General features: G+C 43.1%; 1 protein-coding gene across 3 annotated transcripts in view; it reads left to right on the top strand.

Moving 5' to 3' along the window:
• Positions 1–21,576, top strand: part of LOC143782651 (colorectal mutant cancer protein-like) — a 90,741-nt gene that overhangs the window by 57,048 nt on the left and 12,117 nt on the right. For all 3 annotated transcript variants that reach the window (XM_077270361.1, XM_077270371.1, XM_077270354.1), the window contains 4 exons: positions 627–759; positions 1,619–1,877; positions 5,538–5,720; positions 13,994–14,085. In XM_077270361.1, coding sequence (XP_077126476.1) covers positions 627–759; positions 1,619–1,877; positions 5,538–5,720; positions 13,994–14,085 — 667 coding nt within the window. The remainder of the gene's footprint in view (positions 1–626; positions 760–1,618; positions 1,878–5,537; positions 5,721–13,993; positions 14,086–21,576) is intronic.

Genomic DNA, 21,576 nt, shown 5'->3' with positions numbered 1-21,576 from the left:
TTGGATACATTGCAATTCTTGGACATAGGAAACTGTAAATGGTCTTGTAAATTATTGATAGGTGCTGCTTTATAAAAATGGATTCCATGTGGATGACAAACAAGAAAAAATTGTACTACTTTTCGGGATGAAACTCAGATTTTGTAGATGATTGTGGGAACTTGGCCTAAAAAGAAATAAAAATTCAACTTGATTAGCAATGTCAATAAAAAAAAAAATGAAGGGTGTAATTTGTTATTTGTTGCAGGGATGAGTCTGTTACATAGATATCATATACAGTAGCAAACCCAACTAGTGTGTGCCTATAGACTTTAATAGGAAATCTGTCATCTGACAATACTGTGTTTTACGGTTTACATACCATATAGAAAATATGGTGGTGGAACAATAGCCAACAAATATAATGGCAACAAGTAGTCTTGCAGCTTATTATTCTGATATCATCTTTAATAGCATGGCCTTTAACCCAATTGTCTATCCTCTGCACCTGCATTATTACATTGTGTACATCTTTTTATGCAACAACACAACTAAACACTTGCAATAATATTTTTTATGTACTGAATGTATATGCTTGGAACTTTTAATTGACTATAACTATATTATTTTATATCTTATAAAATAAGGCTGGAGGCTGCTGCCAAAAGACTTGGAGATTAAAACCAAACTGTTCCTGATGGAGGTAAAAAAGATATTTAGAAGAAAAGAAAATATATCAGAATTAAAATCAAAGAAAATGGCTGGGCAAAAAATAAACAGGTAAGAAAATAATATCAGTTTCCCTACTATACTTTATGAGATTGTCAGCGTTACTGTAGACGGTCTGTTTTCTTTGCTAGAAGGTTCCTAGACTTAAGGTACCTTCACACTAAACGATATCGCTAGCGATCCGTGACGTTGCAGCGTCCTGGATAGCGATATCGTTGAGTTTGACAGGCAGCAGCGATCAGGATCCTGCTGTGCCATCGTTGGTCGGAGCTAGAAGGCCAGCACTTTATTTCGTCGCTGGATCTCCCGTAGACATTGCTGAATCGGCGTGTGTGACACCGATCCAGCGATGTCTTCACTGGTAACCAGGGTAAACATCGGGTTACTAAGCGCAGGGCCGCGCTTAGTAACCCGATGTTTACCCTGGTTACCAGCGTAAACGTACAAAAAACAAACACTACATACTTACATTCCGGTGTCTGTCCCCCGGCGTCCGCTTCCCTGCACTGTGTAAGCGCCGGCCGGAAAGCAGATTACAGCGGTGACGTCACCGCTGTGCTTTCCGGCTGGCGCTTACACAGTGCAGAGAAGCACAGCGCCGGGGGACAGACACCGGAATGTAAGTATGTAGTGTTTGTTTTTTTTACGTTTACGCTGGTAACCAGGGTAAACATCGGGTTACTAAGCGCGGCCCTGCGCTTAGTAACCCGATGTTTACCCTGGTTACCAGGGGACTTCGCATAGTTGGTCGCTGGAGAGCTGTCTGTGTGACAGCTCTCCAGCGACCACACAGCGACGCTGCAGCGATCGGGATCGTTGTCTAGATCGCTACAGTGTCGCTAAATGTGACGGTACCTTTAGACTTTTAAACTTAGTTAAAAAAAATTCTCATTTCATGTGATTTTAACAGCCCCTATGCCCCGTGGCTCAGCGATGAAGAAGAGCAGATGCTAAAAGATTACATTCAGTCCCTAAAGTGGGACTTATCTTCCATTACAATGTCAGATCACTTCATACCTGGTACATCACATGCAGAGGAAGTAACTCAGTGTGCTGAAGAGATCAAAGCTAAAGTGGATGGTGCCATTAAAAATTCAACAGACGCTTCATCTTGTCTCTCAGAGAAGCCTGCTAGAACGCAAATCATGCAGGATCTGATGAACACTAAGGTAATGTAAACTTTCCTTGTGGGAGGAGATTTATCAGTTATCAAATTTGTGAAAACAATGTATGATAATGTCATTTTTTTTCTGTATGATAAATATTGCATGATAAATTTAGCACAAGTAATTACCGTTGATAGATTAGCCATATAGGCAGTGCACATGTGTAGCCAAAAGAACCTGACCTATGCCAATCTAAATAGCATTTCACTCTATATGCCAATTTGCATTTGCTTAAAGGGGTTGATATATGATGACCTACTATACCTACAGAATATGTCTTCACTCAATAGCAGATCACTTGGGGTCGGACTCCCGTTGCCGCCACCAATCAGCTGTTTTTTGTTTCTGCGGCAGGTGGATGTAAAAATTTTGCATTGATCTGCTAAGTGCAGCCATTACTGGCTACTGCTGAAAAGCTCCTACTTTTTCGAAATTGGAGCTGTGCGGTAGAAGTCAACAGCGGCTGCTAAGCTGAGACTGGAGCTGCAAAAACAACAAAAAAAAAAGCTGATTGGTGGAGGCACTGGGTTTCAGAATCCGGTTGTTCTGCTATTGATGATCTATCATGCAGACCACAAATACGCATTAAAACAGCGGCCATTAATGGCCTTTGTTCCCTCATGGATCTGGAATAAGTGAATAGTGTCCCTCCCCCCCACAGGTGAAATTCCCATGGGTGAGAGCTGTACATGACAGGTGACACCCTGCGGCATTGACCTCTGATGGTGTTGGAACCGGAGCCAATTACCCCCTTAAATACCACTGTCAATCGTGAAAGTCACATCAAAGTGGTTAAAAGTGGGTTAAAAGACCCCATTTGACAAGATTGACCACCCTTCATCGTAATCTCAGGTGTCAATGGTTGCCATGGTACCGTAAGGTCGTCTGATAACCCTAGCATATGGTGGCCTATTAGATCCTGCTATAAGCAAAGTCTAAGGGTATGTGCACATGTTGCGGAAAGTCCTGCGGATTTTTCCAGACTGATTTTGGTAAATCCGCAGGCAAACCGTAGTGCGGATTACCTGCGGAATTACCGCGGATTTACGGCTTTTTTTTTGTGGTTTTTGTGCGGATTTCACATGCTGTTTTACACCTGTGGATTCCTATTATGGCTCTATTGTTCTGCCAACTAAGGGTATGTTTCCACGGTCAGTAAACGCTGCTTGTTTGACGCTGCAGCGTCAAACAAGCAGCGTCCAGATGTTCCAGCATAGTGGAGGGGATTTTATGAAATCCCGTCTCCACTATGCGTGGAAACCCGCACGCGGCGGCCCTGCGACTCCGGACATGCTGCGCGTCTTTTCAGAACGCAGCATGTCCGTACACCTTGCGGGGACGCAGCGTCCCCGCAAGGCATATCACAGGGCCCTATGGCGAGGGGTGCGATGATCCCGGATTTGTACTGTACACATCCGGCACCATCGCGTCCCATTAAGGGGGCGGGGCTTAGCGCAGAGCGGCTTCGCCGCTGCGGCGATACCGCCGCGTAGCCTTAACGTGGAGACATAGCCTAAGAGGCTCTGCAAATGTCGCCCGTAAACTATTCTACCAAAATTTGTGCTCCAAAAGCCAAATAGCGCTCCTTCCTTCTCATCCCTGACATGCGGCCTATCCGTTGTTTCTAAGGACATATGGGGCATCGCTGCATTCAGGAGAAATTGTGCAATAAATTATGGAGTCCAGTTTCACCTATTAACCCTTGTGTAGCTGACAAATTTGCATCAAATAAGAAAATATATTTTGACCACTAAAATATTATATTTACACTTCCTAAAGTTATAAAATTCTGCAAGGTACCGATGGGTTCAAAGTACTCACAACGCCCCCAAAGAAAATCCTTAAGCAGTGAAGTTTCCAATATGGTGTGACCTGGGATCTGCGTTCTAAAAGCCAAGTAGTGCTCCTTCCCATCTGATCACTGCCGTGTGTTCAAACAGTAGTGTACAACCTCGTATGGGGTACTGCTATGTTCGGTAAAAATTGCATAAGAAATTATGGGGTCCATTTTCTCCTATTACCCCTAGTGGAAATTATACATTTCGTACTAAAACAGTATTTTAGAGGAATTTTTTTTTCTTTTGTATGATCCTTGTTGGTTTTTTGACCCACTTGCTTGTGCACGTGAGGATTTTGTATGATCCTTTTTGGTTTTTTGACCCACTTGCTTGTGCACAGGAGGATTCTGAATTAAAGTCTGAAAAATCTGTATTAATGTCAGTAGAATCCCGATCTGACATTTTTGGTATTAGAATCCCGAACCACTTATGTCCTTATGTTGGTGCGTTTTTTTTTTTAAATTGATTTTGGTGTTTCAGTAATATTTTTATATTGCTGCCAGTTGAAATTATTCACTGATGAATCTGTTGCTGGATTCATTTTCCTCTTTCATACTGCTCATTTGCTGCTAACACGAACTTCATTCCGTGCACGGCCATTGAATTCTACTGCGGTGAGCTGGATTGTTTCTACAAAGTTTTTTTTTTGTTTTACTGTGTACTGAGTGTGTCTATTTACATAAAATATAATATTTTCATATATACACGAGATATTGGATTTGGGGTAAAGGACTGTTTTTGTCTTATGTCCTTAACCCTCGTCTCCGGCTAAATTCATAATGCTCAGTTGAGCAGACAGTCTCTTGATTCTCCTGCAAATGAGAAACGGAACAATATATATGATTACGAACAGGAGGGCAATGACAGGAAAAGGTAGCTTTGGGCCTTTAAAACAGTCTCCTCCTCATGGCTGAAATTTGAGAGGAGAGGTTTCAGCTCAGTGCCAAGCGCAAAAGGGATCTTCTGGTGTCTCTCAGGGGTATCTGGGAGAATATTAAGTCTTCTCTCTGGAGTGATCCCTTATTTTAGGGCTTCCCTGTCCCACCATACTCACTCATTCTTTACGTTGCTCCTTCAGGATGACCTCCCCCTGTTAACCTTTCCTGAAGTGCCCAGTTTGTTCATATAGAATAGCTGATGCCTTGACTCCTGGACCCCACAAAATTAATGCAATTTTCTCTTGGCACACTGCTAGTCAATTGCTGCTTTTTCCAGTACAGACCCACTTTCCAGTTTTTCACAATTCAAAGGAGTAACATACAGCCTTTGCAGCTACTTAGTCTCCTGTACATAGCTTCAAAACGACTACACAGAGAAAAAGGCCCATCGTATATAGTTGACTTAACCTACAACAGGATTTCTGGAGTAACATCCCAGTGGCATGTTGCCAGTGTCATTAGTAAGGAAAGGTGTTCTTCCTCATAATGAAACTGCCAATCCCTGGGTACCGTTCTGCTTTTTGCAGCAATTTTATAGCTTGAGTTGCTGTGAGACAGGGACCACTTGTGCTGGACAACTGACGTCAGCGAAAGTTACAGTATTGTACTGGCAAGTATTAGTTTTGTATCTGGGTTTAAATAAACCAAGTCTTGAATTTTACCCACGCTATGTTCTACTTTCGAGTCTAGGAACGCTGGGTCTACGCTAGGCCTGTCTGCTCCTCATCTTGGATACGGATGTAGGAAAAAGGTCTCACAGGACCTATTCAGTCAGCTATACCTTCACTCGCCTTATGTCGAGACAGAACACACAGCACTGACTGACTTCTATCAATAAAAACAGTTAATTCACGGAAAAAAACTTTACATTCATTTTTCTCCTTTAGAAAAAGCTATTTGAACTGAAAGCCAGTCTGCATCTACTTCAGATTGAGAAACGTGCCTTAGAGTTGCAATGTTTAACTCAGCAAGAGCAAGAGAAAGCCTACATGCTTATCAGAGACCACCAGCAGATGGAGCAGAACGAATGGACAAAGGAAGGATCTGGAAAATATAAAGCAGACAAACAGGTAATACTCACCTCTGTCTAGTTAATGGGGTTCCGTCGAACGTGACACTTGTGACTTATCAAAAAAATTAGTTTGGGTACTACATTTGGGAACACCACTATTCTCAAGAGTGATGGGGTTCTGGTCTGTGTTTTTACACCAAGATTTTTATAACTCATAATGATTTCTAATGTAAAACCACCTCTGCAGTGAAAACCTAGACAGTATCCTCACCGCTGTAGAGTTCAATGAAGTACCACAGCTTCTGGCCTCTTATTAATTTGACACTTAAAACATATCTGATTAAAATATCACATCAGAATTGGAACATTTCCCTATTAAAATGCGTTTGTTATCATTCCTTCTTATTGTGAGAAACACATCCAGTTGTCTGTCAAGTTTGCTTTAAATATTACCAGTTTCTATAATAGGAGATGATTAGGATTTAAACACACCGCAGAAACACCAAGCAACAGTCACAGATAAACACTCCAAATGCCCCTATCAACAACTGATTCCTCCACTCCATACCAGGCAGCACAATACTAACACTGTCAATCCAGATTGCCATAGGCGAGTATATACAGGTCCTTCTCAAAAAATTAGCATATAGTGTTAAATTTCATTATTTACCATAATGTAATGATTACAATTAAACTTTCATATATTATAGATTCATTATCCACCAACTGAAATTTGTCAGGTCTTTTATTGTTTTAATACTGATGATTTTGGCATACAACTCCTGATAACCCAAAAAACCTGTCTCAATAAATTAGCATATTTCACCCGTCCAATCAAATAAAAGTGTTTTTTAATAACAAACAAAAAAACCATCAAATAATAATGTTCAGTTATGCACTCAATACTTGGTCGGGAATCCTTTGGCAGAAATGACTGCTTCAATGCGGCGTGGCATGGAGGCAATCAGCCTGTGACACTGCTGAGATGTTATGGAGGCCCAGGATGCTTCAATAGCGGCCTTAAGCTCATCCAGAGTGTTGGGTCTTGCGTCTCTCAACTTTCTCTTCACAATATCCCACAGATTCTCTATGGGGTTCAGGTCAGGAGAGTTGGCAGGCCAATTGAGCACAGTAATACCATGGTCAGTAAACCATTTACCAGTGGTTTTGGCACTGTGAGCAGGTGCCAGGTCGTGCTGAAAAATGAAATCTTCATCTCCATAAAGCATTTCAGCCGATGGAAGCATGAAGTGCTCCAAAATCTCCTGATAGCTAGCTGCATTGACCCTGCCCTTGATGAAACACAGTGGACCAACACCAGCAGCTGACATGGCACCCCACACCATCACTGACTGTGGGTACTTGACACTGGACTTCAGGCATTTTGGCATTTCCTTCTCCCCAGTCTTCCTCCAGACTCTGGCACCTTGATTTCCGAATGACATGCAAAATTTGCTTTCATCAGAAAAAAGTACTTGGGACCACTTAGCAACAGTCCAGTGCTGCTTCTCTGTAGCCCAGGTCAGGCGCTTCTGCCGCTGTTTATGGTTCAAAAGTGGCTTTACCTGGGGAATGCGGCACCTGTAGCCCATTTCCTGCACACGCCTGTGCACGGTGGCTCTGGATGTTTCCACACCAGACTCAGTCCACTGCTTCCTCAGGTTCCCCAAGGTCTGGAATCGGTCCTTCTCCACAATCTTCCTCAGGGTCCGGTCACCTCTTCTCGTTGTACAGCGTTTTCTGCCACATTGTTTCCTTCCAACAGACTTACCATTGAGGTGCCTTGATACAGCACTCTGGGAACAGCCTATTTGTTGAGAAATTTCTTTCTGGGTCTTACCCTCTTGCTTGAGGGTGTCAATGATGGCCTTCTTGACATCTGTCAGGTCGCTAGTCTTACCCATGATGGGGGTTTTGAGTAATGAACCAGGCAGGGAGTTTTTAAAAGCCTCAGGTATCTTTTGCATGTGTTTAGAGTTAATTAGTTGATTCAGAAGATTAGGGTAATAGGTCGTTTAGAGAACCTTTTCTTGATATGCTAATTTATTGAGACAGGTTTTTTGGGTTATCAGGAGTTGTATGCCAAAATCATCAGTATTAAAACAATAAAAGACCTGACAAATTTCAGTTGGTGGATAATGAATCTATAATATATGAAAGTTTAATTGTAATCATTACATTATGGTAAATAATGAAATTTAACTGTTGTGAATTTGGATTCTGGGCTCCCCCGGTGGCTACTGGTGGAATTGAACTGGTGTCTTCATCTTCTCTGTTCACCTGTTCCCATCAAGATGTGGGAGTCGCTATATAACCTTGCTGCTTTGTTAGTTGCTTGCCGGTCAACAATGTTATCAGAAGCCTCTCTGTGCTTGTTCCTGCTCCTAGACAACTACTAGATAAGTTGGACTTTTGCCCATGTTTGTTTTTGCATTTTTGTTCCAGTTCACAGCTGTAGTTTCGTTACTGTGTCTGGAAAGCTCTTGTGAACAGGAATTGCCACTCTGGTGTTATGAGTTAATGCCAGAGTTTTAAAGTAATTTCTGGATGGTGTTTTGATAGGGTTTTTAGCTGACCATGAAAGTGTTCTTTCTGTCTTCTGCTATGTAGTAAGTGGACCTCAAATTTGCTAAACCTATTTTCATACTACGTTTTGTTATTTCATCTTAATTCACCGCCAATACATGTGGGGGGCCTCTGTCTCCTTTCGGGGTATTTCTCTAGAGGTGAGCTAGGACTTATTTTCCTCTGCTAGCATTATTTAGTCCTCCGGCTGGTGCTGGGCATCTAGAATCAACGTAGGCATGCTACCCGGCCACTGCTAGTTGTGTGTTAGGTTTAGTTCATGGTCAGCTCAGTTCCCATCTTCCAAGAGCTAGTTCCTATATATGCTGATGCTATGTTCTCTTGCCATTGAGATCATGACAGTTTGACCGGCCCACAAAGTGTTAATTGTTTGGGCTGAAGCAGGAGATAGAGAAGTGTTTAAGGGAAATTTTTTTTTTTTCTTTTTTTTTTTTTTTCCCTTCAGAGTTTTGCTGTCTAGCCCTTAATTGCTGTCTAGCTGCTTCTTACCTCCTCTTAACCCTTGAATGGCTCTGTGTCCACCTGTTTGTAATGGATCTTCAGAGTGTAACTGCAGGTTTGAATAATCTCGCCACGAGGGTACAAAATTTGCAAGATTTTGTTTGTCATGCACCTGTATCTGAGTCGAGAATTCCTTTGCCGGAATTTTTCTCGGGGAATAGATCTGGGTTTCAGAATTTTCGAAATAATTGCAAATTATTTTTGTCCCTGAAATCTCGCTCTGCCGGAGACCCTGCACAGCAGGTCAGGATTGTGATTTCCTTGCTCCGGGGCGACCCTCAAGACTGGGCTTTTTCATTGACACCAGGGGATCCTGCGTTGCTCAATGTGGATGCGTTTTTTCTGGCCTTGGGGTTGCTTTATGACGAACCTCATTTGGAGCTTCAGGCAGAAAAAACTTTGATGTCCCTATCTCAGGGGCAAGATGAAGCGGAAATTTACTGCCAAAGATTCCGTAAATGGTCTGTGCTTACTCAGTGGAATGAGTGCGCCCTGGCGGCGACTTTCAGAGAGGGTCTCTCTGATGCCATTAAGGATGTTATGGTGGGGTTCCCTGTGCCTGCGGGTCTGAATGAGTCCATGACAATGGCTATTCAGATCGATAGGCGTTTGCGGGAGCGCAAACCAGTGCACCATCTGGCGGTGTCCACTGAGAAGTCGCCAGAGAGTATGCAGTGTGATAGAATTCTGTCCCGAAGCGAGCGGCAGAATTTTAGACGTAAAAATGGGTTGTGTTTCTATTGTGGTGATTCTACTCATGTTATATCAGCATGCTCTAAACGCACTAAAAAGCTTGGTAAATCTGTTTCCATTTGCACCTCACCGTCTAAGTTTATTCTATCTGTGACCCTGATTTGCTCTTTGTCATCTATTACCACGGACGCCTATGTCGACTCTGGCGCCGCTTTGAGTCTTATGGATTGGTCCTTTGCCAAACGCTGTGGGTATGATTTAGAGCCTTTGGAGACTCCTATTCCTCTGAAGGGGATTGACTCCACCCCATTGGCTAATAATAAACCACAATACTGGACACAAGTAACTATGCGTATTAATCCGGATCACCAGGAGATTATTCGCTTTCTGGTGCTGTATAATCTACATGATGATTTGGTGCTAGGATTGCCTTGGCTGCAATCTCACAACCCAGTCCTCGACTGGAGAGCTATGTCTGTGTTGAGCTGGGGATGTAAGGGGGCTCATGGGGATGTACCTGTGGTTTCCATTTCATCATCTATTCCCTCTGAAATTCCTGAGTTCCTGTCTGACTATCGTGACGTCTTTGAAGAATCCAAGCTTGGTTCGTTACCTCCGCACCGAGAGTGCGATTGTGCCATAGATTTAATCCCGGGTAGTAAATACCCAAAGGGTCGTTTATTTAATCTGTCTGTGCCTGAACATGCTGCTATGCGAGAATATATAAAGGAGTCCTTGGAAAAGGGACATATTCGTCCATCGTCATCTCCCTTAGGAGCCGGTTTTTTCTTTGTGTCAAAAAAAGACGGCTCTTTGAGACCATGTATTGATTATCGGCTTTTGAATAAAATCACTGTTAAATATCAATACCCATTGCCGTTGCTGACTGATTTGTTTGCTCGCATAAAGGGGGCCAAGTGGTTCTCTAAGATTGACCTTCGTGGGGCGTATAATTTGGTGCGAATCAGGCAGGGGGATGAGTGGAAAACCGCATTTAATACGCCCGAGGGCCACTTTGAGTATTTAGTGATGCCTTTTGGTCTTTCAAATGCTCCGTCAGTTTTCCAGTCCTTTATGCATGATATTTTTCGCGATTATTTGGATAAATTTATGATTGTGTATCTGGATGATATTCTGATTTTTTCGGATGACTGGGACTCTCATGTCCAGCAAGTCAGGAGAGTTTTTCAGGTTTTGCGGTCTAATTCTTTGTGTGTGAAGGGTTCTAAGTGTGTTTTTGGGGTACAGAGGATTTCCTTTTTGGGATATATTTTTTCCCCCTCTTCCATTGAAATGGATCCTGTCAAGGTTCAAGCTATTTGTGATTGGACGCAGCCCTCTTCTCTTAAGAGTCTTCAGAAATTTTTGGGCTTTGCTAACTTTTATCGTCGATTTATTGCTGGTTTTTCGGATATTGCTAAGCCATTGACCGATTTGACTAAGAAGGGTGCTGATGTTGCTGATTGGTCCCCTGATGCTGTGGAGGCCTTTCGGGAGCTTAAGCGCCGTTTTTCCTCTGCCCCTGTGTTGCGTCAGCCTGATGTTGCTCTACCTTTTCAGGTTGAGGTCGACGCTTCTGAGATCGGAGCTGGGGCAGTGTTGTCGCAGAAAAGTTCTGACTGCTCCGTGATGAGGCCTTGTGCCTTCTTTTCCCGTAAATTTTCGCCCGCTGAGCGGAATTATGATGTTGGGAATCGGGAGCTTTTGGCCATGAAGTGGGCTTTTGAGGAGTGGCGCCATTGGCTTGAGGGGGCCAGACATCAGGTGGTGGTATTGACGGACCACAAAAATTTGATTTATCTTGAGACCGCCAGGCGCCTGAATCCTAGACAGGCGCGCTGGTCATTATTTTTCTCTCGGTTTAATTTTGTGGTGTCATACCTACCGGGTTCTAAGAATGTTAAGGCGGATGCCCTTTCTAGGAGTTTTGAGCCTGACTCGCCTGGTAACTCTGAGCCCACAGGTATCCTTAAGGATGGAGTGGTATTGTCAGCCGTTTCTCCAGACCTGCGGCGGGCCTTGCAGGAGTTTCAGGCGGATAGACCGGATCGTTGCCCACCTGATAAACTGTTTGTTCCTGATGATTGGACCAGTAGAGTAATCTCTGAGGTTCATTCTTCTGCGTTGGCAGGTCATCCTGGCATTTTTGGTACCAGGGATTTGGTGGCAAGGTCCTTCTGGTGGCCTTCCCTGTCACGAGATGTGCGAGGCTTTGTGCAGTCTTGTGACGTTTGTGCTCGGGCCAAGCCTTGTTGTTCTCGGGCTAGTGGATTATTGTTGCCCTTGCCTATTCCTAAGAGGCCTTGGACGCACATCTCGATGGATTTTATTTCAGATCTGCCTGTTTCTCAGAAGATGTCTGTCATCTGGGTGGTGTGTGACCGTTTCTCTAAGATGGTCCATTTGGTTCCTCTGCCCAAGTTGCCTTCTTCTTCCGAGTTGGTTCCTCTGTTTTTTCAAAATGTTGTTCGTTTGCATGGTATTCCTGAGAATATCGTTTCTGACAGAGGGACTCAATTCGTGTCTAGATTTTGGCGGGCATTCTGTGCTAGGATGGGCATAGATTTATCTTTTTCGTCCGCTTTCCATCCTCAGACGAATGGCCAGACCGAGCGGATTAATCAGACCCTGGAGACATATCTGAGGTGTTTTGTGTCTGCTGACCAGGATGATTGGGTTGCTTTTTTGCCATTGGCGGAGTTCGCTCTCAATAATCGGGCCAGCTCTGCCACTTTGGTGTCCCCATTTTTCTGTAATTCGGGGTTTCATCCTCGATTTTCCTCTGGTCAGGTGGAATCTTCGGATTGTCCTGGAGTGGATGCTGTGGTGGAGAGATTGCATCAGATCTGGGGGCAGGTGGTGGACAATTTGAGGTTGTCCCAGGAGAAGACTCAGCTTTTTGCCAACCGCCACCGTCGTGTTGGTCCTCGGCTTTGTGTTGGGGATTTGGTGTGGTTGTCTTCTCGTTTTGTCCCTATGAGGGTCTCTTCTCCTAAGTTTAAGCCTCGGTTCATCGGCCCGTATAAGATATTGGAGATTCTTAACCCTGTTTCCTTCCGTTTGGACCTCCCTGCATCCTTTTCTATTCATAACGTTTTTCATCGGTCATTATTGCGCAGGTATGAGGTACCGGTTGTGCCTTCCGTTGAGCCTCCTGCTCCGGTGTTGGTTGAGGGTGAGTTGGAGTACGTTGTGGAGAAAATCTTGGACTCTCGTGTTTCCAGACGGAGACTCCAGTATCTGGTCAAGTGGAAGGGATACGGCCAGGAGGATAATTCTTGGGTGAATGCATCTGATGTTCATGCCTCTGATCTGGTTCGTGCCTTTCATAGGGCCCATCCTGATCGCCCTGGTGGTTCTGGTGAGGGTTCGGTGCCCCCTCCTTGAGGGGGGGGTACTGTTGTGAATTTGGATTCTGGGCTCCCCCGGTGGCTACTGGTGGAATTGAACTGGTGTCTTCATCTTCTCTGTTCACCTGTTCCCATCAAGATGTGGGAGTCGCTATATAACCTTGCTGCTTTGTTAGTTGCTTGCCGGTCAACAATGTTATCAGAAGCCTCTCTGTGCTTGTTCCTGCTCCTAGACAACTACTAGATAAGTTGGACTTTTGTCCATGTTTGTTTTTGCATTTTTGTTCCAGTTCACAGCTGTAGTTTCGTTACTGTGTCTGGAAAGCTCTTGTGAACAGGAATTGCCACTCTGGTGTTATGAGTTAATGCCAGAGTTTTAAAGTAATTTCTGGATGGTGTTTTGATAGGGTTTTTAGCTGACCATGAAAGTGTTCTTTCTGTCTTCTGCTATGTAGTAAGTGGACCTCAAATTTGCTAAACCTATTTTCATACTACGTTTTGTTATTTCATCTTAATTCACCGCCAATACATGTGGGGGGCCTCTGTCTCCTTTCGGGGTATTTCTCTAGAGGTGAGCTAGGACTTATTTTCCTCTGCTAGCATTATTTAGTCCTCCGGCTGGTGCTGGGCATCTAGAATCAACGTAGGCATGCTACCCGGCCACTGCTAGTTGTGTGTTAGGTTTAGTTCATGGTCAGCTCAGTTCCCATCTTCCAAGAGCTAGTTCCTATATATGCTGATGCTATGTTCTCTTGCCATTGAGATCATGACATTTAACACTATATGCTAATTTTTTGAGAAGGACCTGTATAGCAGAGAGGAGTGGCCAATACTGAACAGCGGAGATCATCCAAGCAGAAAGGCTTCAGAGACCCTAGGTTGTCAGTTTAACCCCTGCACTGCTAACAGAAACTTGCACCATTTAATATAAAGAAGTGCTTCTAATCATTGAGTAGTACATAAAATCAGACGCTGCGGTCTTCTGGCCCCTCTGTGCTTTGGTAAACCCGTGACAGATATACTGAATAATTTCAAAGACAAGACAATTTGTCTCCAAAGAGCTGGAAAACAATCTATTGCTGCATTCACCTGCAGGTGTACCACAGGCCATGTTAACATTTGAAACTTTAATTTCATTTTTTTCTTTTTTTCTTGGTCAGTATTAAATATTATATATTTTCTTTTTATCCATTTTACAAAGAAATCACCTGATGGAGAAAGAGAGTCTCTTAGCCAAAGTAAGAAATCCACTTCATCTCCTACCATGCAGAGACTGCTAGATTCCTTGAAAACGTAGGTGTTCTTTCTTTATCTGCATAGTTTAGAAGCAATAGGTAATGCCTGTCTATATTTTTTTTTATATTCCAAAGGCCTTTGACTATGATAATAGCTAATTCTACAATGAAGCCATTGATTTACCTTTTATACCACAGTCCTGCATTGTTGAGAGCTTTTAAGTGAAATAACAGATGCATGAATAATAGTAATATAATTAATAATATATAATATAGTAATATAATATATAATATTTTGATCAGTCATTCCTTAAGAAACTGCTCTTAGGCTATGTGCTTGAGAAGTGTGACCAACTTTTTACTATTTATTCTGCCTATGCAGCATCAATAGTAAAAGATAAAAAATAATAAAAAAAATTAAAAATATGGTTATTCTCACCTTCCGCCGGCCCCCGATCTCCTCAGTGGCTCTCCCGGTACGTTCCGTTCCCAGGGATGCTTTGCACGAAGGACCTTTGTGACGTCACGACGTCATCTCAGGTGATTCGCGCAATGCATTCCTGGTAATGGAAGCCGCCCGTGCACCGCTGAGAGCCGGGAGGACTCCGGGGGCCATCAGAAGGTAAGTATATCCCTATTTTTTATTTTAATTCTTTTTTTTACAGGAATATTGTACCCAGGGCCTGAAGGAGAGTCTCCTCTCCTCCAAACCCTGGGTACCATCCGCACATGAAGCGCTCACTTTACGCATGGTGGGCATAGCCACATGCGTAAAGTGAGTGTTTCAATGCAATCCTATGGCGGGGAAATTGCCACGATTCCGCAGACATAATGAACATGCTGCGGATTTTACCGCTATGCGATTCCGCAGCGGGAAAATCCACAGCATGGGCACAGCAACTGCGGAATCCCATTGGATTGCATGGGAATGCGTTTAAGAGTTTTTTTAAGCGCTTCCGCTGCGGCAAAAAACGCGTCGGAAACGCATAAAAAACGCATAAAAAACGCAGCATGGGCACACAGCCTAAAAGAAAATCTGTCAGCAGGTTTTTGCTACCTCATCTGACAGCTTTATGATGTAGGCAAAGAGAAGCTGAATCCAATGATGCATCACTTAGTTTACTGGGTGCAGCCGTTCTGATACAATCAGACCTTTTAGATTTAGAATGAACAAGAGCTGAGAAAGCTGCCCCCGCCCATACCAGGCTCTCCATGTACAAAGTTCTCAGTTGCTGGACTAGTCCGGCAGTGTTAATCTCTTAGTGATAAATGCTTCACAGTTAGCAAACAACAGCGCACACTTTGACAAGTGACACATCCTTGAATTCTGTGTTTCAGCCTCTAACCCCTGCTGTCTTCAGATCATATAGCAAAAACCTGCTGACAAATTATTTTTAAAGAAAAACTTGTTTCTTCATCTGAAATGTCTGGGAGTCTCATAAAACGAGGTTGATATATTACCACTTTCCTGGATTGATCTCTGATAGAGTTCAGACTAGGATCAGAAGTAAAATTTAAACTTATTATGTAGGCACTGTGGCTTTCATTATAGAAGCATTATAGATAATTTTATGTAGGCACTGCAGATGACCTAAAGAAGGAACAATGTGTAGGGATAAAAATAAGCTAACATATAGAATACAAATCTACATTAAAAATATAATTTATGGATATACTGTATGCACTGCTGGCAGGGGATAGGCCAGGGAAGACAAACTTTGCAGCACGCAGTTGTTATAAATCCCTGCAGAGTTTGGCCATGTCTTCCTATAACCGGGTGGAGGCTCTCCAGCAACAGGAGATGTAGCAGAGCTGGAAGTGTTTGTAAAGACAACTTGGCGAGATGGTCATACACTGGGAGGAGCAGAGCTGCACACACAGTGAGTAGGACAGTGCTGTGGAGGAGTGTGAGTTACCAGCGTGACAATTTATAAGTTACTTTTTGGCTATGTGCACATGTCAGGATTTTCTGCAGAATTTTCCTGAACAAAACCTGACTTTTTCTGCATGAAATCCGCATGCGGTTTTTTTTTTTGCGTTTTTTTTCATGGTTTTTGTGCGTTTTTTGCGCGGTTTTTTCCAGAGCTTCCCAATGCATTAAACCGCAAAAAATCTGCAAAATTAATTAACATGCTGCGTTTTTTACCGCGATGCGTTTTTTTCGCGGAAAAATTGCAGAGTGCATTAAAAATGATGGGATGCTTATGTATGCTTTTTTTAAACGTTCTTTCCTCAGAAAACGGCCGAAAAAAACGTGAAAAATCCTGAACGTGTACACATAGCCTTTCATTGTTAACCGATTGTGCTGCTAGTTTGTTTATAGGGAAAGCCTTTTTTATTGGAAATCTGTTTTCCCTTAGTCGCAACAGCAGCACAAGCATCACTGCCCTTTTGTTCTTTTTTTATATATCATAATGTAACTCAGAGTGTGTGGAACTTGAGGGGTCTTTATAGTGTGGGAAGAGGATGTTTTATTTTGTTTACTTATTAAATCTGTCCTACCCGTTCATAGGGTCATAACTACCCCATGACTATATTGCTGTGAGGCTAGTTTCACATTTGCGTTTAAAAAGCAGCGTTTAAAACGCAAACGCAGGTGGTGAAAAAAACGCATGTAAACGCGTGCAAACTCTGTTTTTGTTTTTGCCGCGTTTACATGCGTTTTTTCCTGCGTTTGCGTTTTTGAAACGCATGCTGAGAAGTGTGTAACAGCTGCCAATCATCAAAATCAACAAGAAAACCCACTATAAATAGAAATAGCTAGGGTTGGGGATAGGGTTAGGGGTAGGGTTAGGGTTAGGATCCCTAGGGTTAGGGTTGGGGTTAGGGTTAGGGTTTGGATCCCTTTATCAGCTTGATGGTGGGGGATGGCTTATCAGTGTGTATTCTTGTTTTTTTTCTATGGAAACGCATGCGTTTAAAAACGCAACCAAACGCATGTGCTTAAAAACGCATGCGTTTACATAGACAGCAATACTTTTTTGCGGCAAAAAAACACCTCTAGAAATTACTACATGTTGCATTTCCACAACAAAATGCAAGCATAGAAACGACGCATGCGTCGTCAAACGCGGCAAAACACATACAAAAAAATGCATGCGTTTTTAATGTTAAATATAGGAAAAAAAATGCATGCGTTTTTTTGCGCTAAAACGCAGCGGCAAAAAACGCAAATGTGAAACCAGCCTAAGTAGTAAGGAAAAATAGTTGAAAGGGAACCTGTCACCTGAAAAAACGTCATTAACCTGCATGATTAACCTGCAGATATGGGATTAATCTGCAGGGAAATAGTGTTGTGAACCTGACCAGTGCCAGCACTTAGACCAACGCTGCCGGCCCTAATGGTAGGTGGCTTTCAGTCAGTGCCAGGAACGCAGTTACAGCCCCCACTCTCTATACACAGAGCCATGGCTGAACCCGCACCAACGCCACCCCATGACTGAAACTGAAACACTGCCAGGGAATAAAGTTAATTTCCTCCCAACAGCGTGGGTCTAAAACCTGTGTCTGGCAAGTTTACAACATTATTAACCTGAAGATTAACCCCATGTCTGCAAATAATAGTGTTTTTTCAGATGACAGGTTCCATTTAAAAATAAAAAGTCAAGACTTCTGCCTTTTGAATTGAGCATCATTCAGTAAATTGCAAAAAAAAAATAATTTCTATATATTCTGCAAGAAATAAATGAGAGCATTTTAATCAGAGGATTATCTAAATAGCAATTATTTAATACAGTATTATTATTTATTGAATTGCTCATGTTAGATATAACAAAAATACAATACGGCAACGAGGAAAACTTCAGATTCCGTGTGCATGCGCTGCTGATTTGTCTGTAGCCTTTAGCTCCTTGGTGTTAATGAATGGTACAGTACGTCTGTCTGGTCTGCATGTGTGTAGGGAGCTCATAAGTTGAGCCCGCTCTACATGCAACCCATGCCAGTTGTGTAATACACTTGCACTGCTCTGATTTGTGATGGCGCCATTTACATGTGATGGGGTCCTGATGTGTTAACATAAAAGACGGGGGGCCTGCTCAAGGACCCCATGGTTACCATCTTGGTTATGAAGCCATCATTTCACTATATATTGCAATACTATATACAATACAATACAATACGCCTCCTGAAGTAGTTGCCACGAAACATGCGTTGGGGTGGCAGGGATCAACTCTACAGTCTTAGCTTACTTGTATGTTTACCTATTTATAAATCTATTGTATGTGATTTTCATTGGCTTACTTTAGAATAAATTTACTTATGGTACTTTGTTATTACTTAGGCTAAGTTCACATTTGCGTAAATGTGCGCAGCGTATCATCTGCATGTGCAAATGCATGCAAACACATGCTTACGCAGCGTTTTTATCCACATCATCTTACGCATGATGCCAAAAAAAGCTGCGTGTGCATGCATTTGTATGCTTTTTGGCATGCGTTTGCGTTGTTTATGCATATGCGTTAGATATTTCCAATGCTTCACAGTAGCTTTTCCTTGACATCAGACACCTAGTAGGCGTGTCTCATGGGATTTCTATATACAGTATAGAGACCCACTGCACTGATGAAATCCTCGTCTTTGGCTGCTATATCAAGCTGCAAGATGGATCTTGACATGGACAGCTTTTATGAAGATCTGGATTTACAATTGAAATTGGCTGCTGCCTTTGCTGTGGCTTGTCAAGAACAAAGAAGAAGAGAAAGACGGAGAAGACGTCGTTGTCGCTAATGGCAACACCTCATCCTTGAACTCCGAGAGAGCCATGGAGCCTACCACTCTTTGTATGCAGAGCTGCGTGCAAACCCTCAGAAGTTTTTTGACTACACGAGGATGTCGGAACAGAGCTTCGATGACCTGCTGCTACGTGTCCAAGGATCCATCGCCAGGCAGGACACACAGTTCCATCAAGCAATTCCTGCTGAGGAACATCTCTTGGTTACCCTGAGGTATGTAATTTGGAAAAAGAAACACCTGTCATTAATATGATTTTTCTAAAAGCCATGTACTGATATTTTTTTTTCTCATTTTCTGTTCCGCAGATTCCTGGCTACCGGAGAGACCTTGTCATCCCTCCAGCTTCAATTCAGGATTGGAGTGTCAACACTTTCTGGGACTATTGGAGACATCTGCCGTGCTTTAGGTGAGGTTCTACTGCAATAATTCCTTTCCCAACCCACAACTGAAATATGGCTTGAAAATGCTGAAAAATTCAAGTACATTTGTAATTTTCCTAACTGTGTGGGGGCTGTGGACGGCAAACACATTTGGATTCTGAAATCAGAAAGTGGAACTGAATATTTCAATTATAAAAAATACTTTTCCATTGTTCTAATGGCGATTGCAGATGCTGAGTGTAGATTTGTCGCCGTGGACATTGGCTTATATGGACGAGGAAATGACTCACAGACTTTCAAAACCTCTGATAAGGGCCAACGTTTATATGGGAATAATTTTAATTTTCCACAGTCACAACCTCTTCCCAACACTGAAGGACCGCCAATGCCGTTTGTTGTGATTGGGGATGAAGCATTCCAAATGTGTGCCAACCTCATCAAACTGTACTCAAGTAGGGACTTAAATCACACAAAAAAAGATTTATAACTACCAACAGACAAGGGCAAGAAGAACTGTTGAGTGTGCCTTTGGATTGCTGGTTTCTAAATGGCGCATTTTGGGAACATCCATTAATCTAAAAATTGAGACTATTGATGAGGTTGTGAAAGCTTGTGTTCTTCTGCACAACTACATCCTGGTAAAAGAGAGACCAAACTTAGAACCTGAGGAACCTGTTTCATTGCATGATTACCATGATTACCCTCTGCGGACTACAGTGGAAGTTGCTCAGATGAGGGATAAGTTTGCTGCTTATTTTGTTTCTGATAATGGACTTGTTGCATGGCAAGACCAAATGGTTTAAGCCGCCAAGTAAAATTTTCCTTTAAAGGGAACCTTTCACCCCCCAGACGTTTGTAACTAAAATAGCCACCTTGTGCAGCAGTAATGCTGCATTCTGACAAGGTGGCTCTTTTAGTTCGGGTCCCTGGCACTGCTGAAAGAATTGTTTTAGAAATTTGTCCCTCATACTGTGAAATCGTCATGGGGGCAGGTCTTTCCCCCCTAATCCAGATGCCTCACAGCCGTCAATCATGGCCTCTGCGCACCGGGCGCCACCTCCTCTTCCTTCATTAGCGTCCCCGGCACCTGCGCAGTTACTTTTTTTTTTTTCGGGCATGCACAGTTGCGCTGCCCTTCGAACTTACAGTGCAGTCACCGGGGACGCTAATGAAGGAAGAGGAGGCGGCACTCGGCGCGCAGAGGCCATGATTGACAGCTGTGAGGCGTCTGGATTAGGGGGGAAAGACCTGCCCCGTGGCAATTTCACAGTATGAGGGACAAATTTCAAAAACGATTCTTTCAGCAGTGCCAGGGACCCGAACTAAAAGAGCCACCTTGTCAGAATGCAGCATTACTGCTGCACAAGGTGGCTCTTTTAGTTACAAACGCCTGGGTGGGTGACAGGTTCCCTTTAATGTTAAAATGTCACTGTCATTTTAAAATGTCCCTGTAATGTTAAAATCTCCATGTAATGTTAAAATGTACCTGTTCAAATGTACATGTAATTTTAAAATTTACCTGTAATTTTACAATGTACCTTTAATGTTAAAATCTACCTTTAATTTTACAATGTACCTGTAATTTTTGCTTACTCAATAAAATACCTCCAGTTAAACTTACAAGTTCCCTCAACAATACAATACACACCTGTGTGTGTTTGCGGCGGTGGTGCATAATGATACAAAGAAAACACAGATATTGTGCAAAAAAATATAAATAAAAAAATGGGTTTAGGATAGGGGTGATTGGGTTTAGGATTGGTGTCTATCTGAGGGTGAGATGGGGTGGACTTTGGGGTTGTGGAGTTGTGAAGATTGGGTGGTAGTTGATGAGGCAGGAGTTACAGGGGAAGGGTCAACAATTTGAAGGATTGGATCATGGATGGGAGTGGACACATCGGGGATAGACGACACAGTGGAATCATGGGAATGGATAGACAAACTGGAATGGACAGACACAGACACAAGGGAAGGTAGAAACACATTGGTAGGTGAGGGTAGAGGTGGTGGGTCCAATCTTTGCAGTTTTTTGTGGATCCGGGTCTTCGTCCTGGTGGGAAGAGGTTTACTCTTTGTTCTTTGTTTTCTTGGCCAACTGGGAGTGGTGGCCTCTGTATCTTTGTTCTTTGTTTTCTTGGCCGACTGGGAGTGGTGGCCTCTGTAGTAGTGTTATGGCGTGTTGCTGGGATGGGCAGTGTCGAGGATACTGCTGGCTGCAGGGGTGATGGAATGGGCAGCATCATGGATGCTGCTGGCTGCAGGGGTGATGGAATGGGCAGCGTCATGGATACTGATGGCTGCAGGGGTGCTGGAATGGGCACTGTCATGTATACTGCTGGCTGCAGAGGTGCTGAACTCGGCAGCATGGTGGATCTCTGAACTGGAGGCGGTTGTGGTGGAGGATAGTTCGGTGCTGTGGGAGTTTGAAAGTAGAT

This window comes from Ranitomeya variabilis, chromosome 1 (genome assembly GCF_051348905.1).
Source record: "Ranitomeya variabilis isolate aRanVar5 chromosome 1, aRanVar5.hap1, whole genome shotgun sequence".
Taxonomy (NCBI): Eukaryota; Metazoa; Chordata; class Amphibia; order Anura; family Dendrobatidae; genus Ranitomeya; species Ranitomeya variabilis.
Note: the sequence above shows the minus strand (reverse complement) of the source record. Positions and strands in the feature narration are given on the sequence as shown.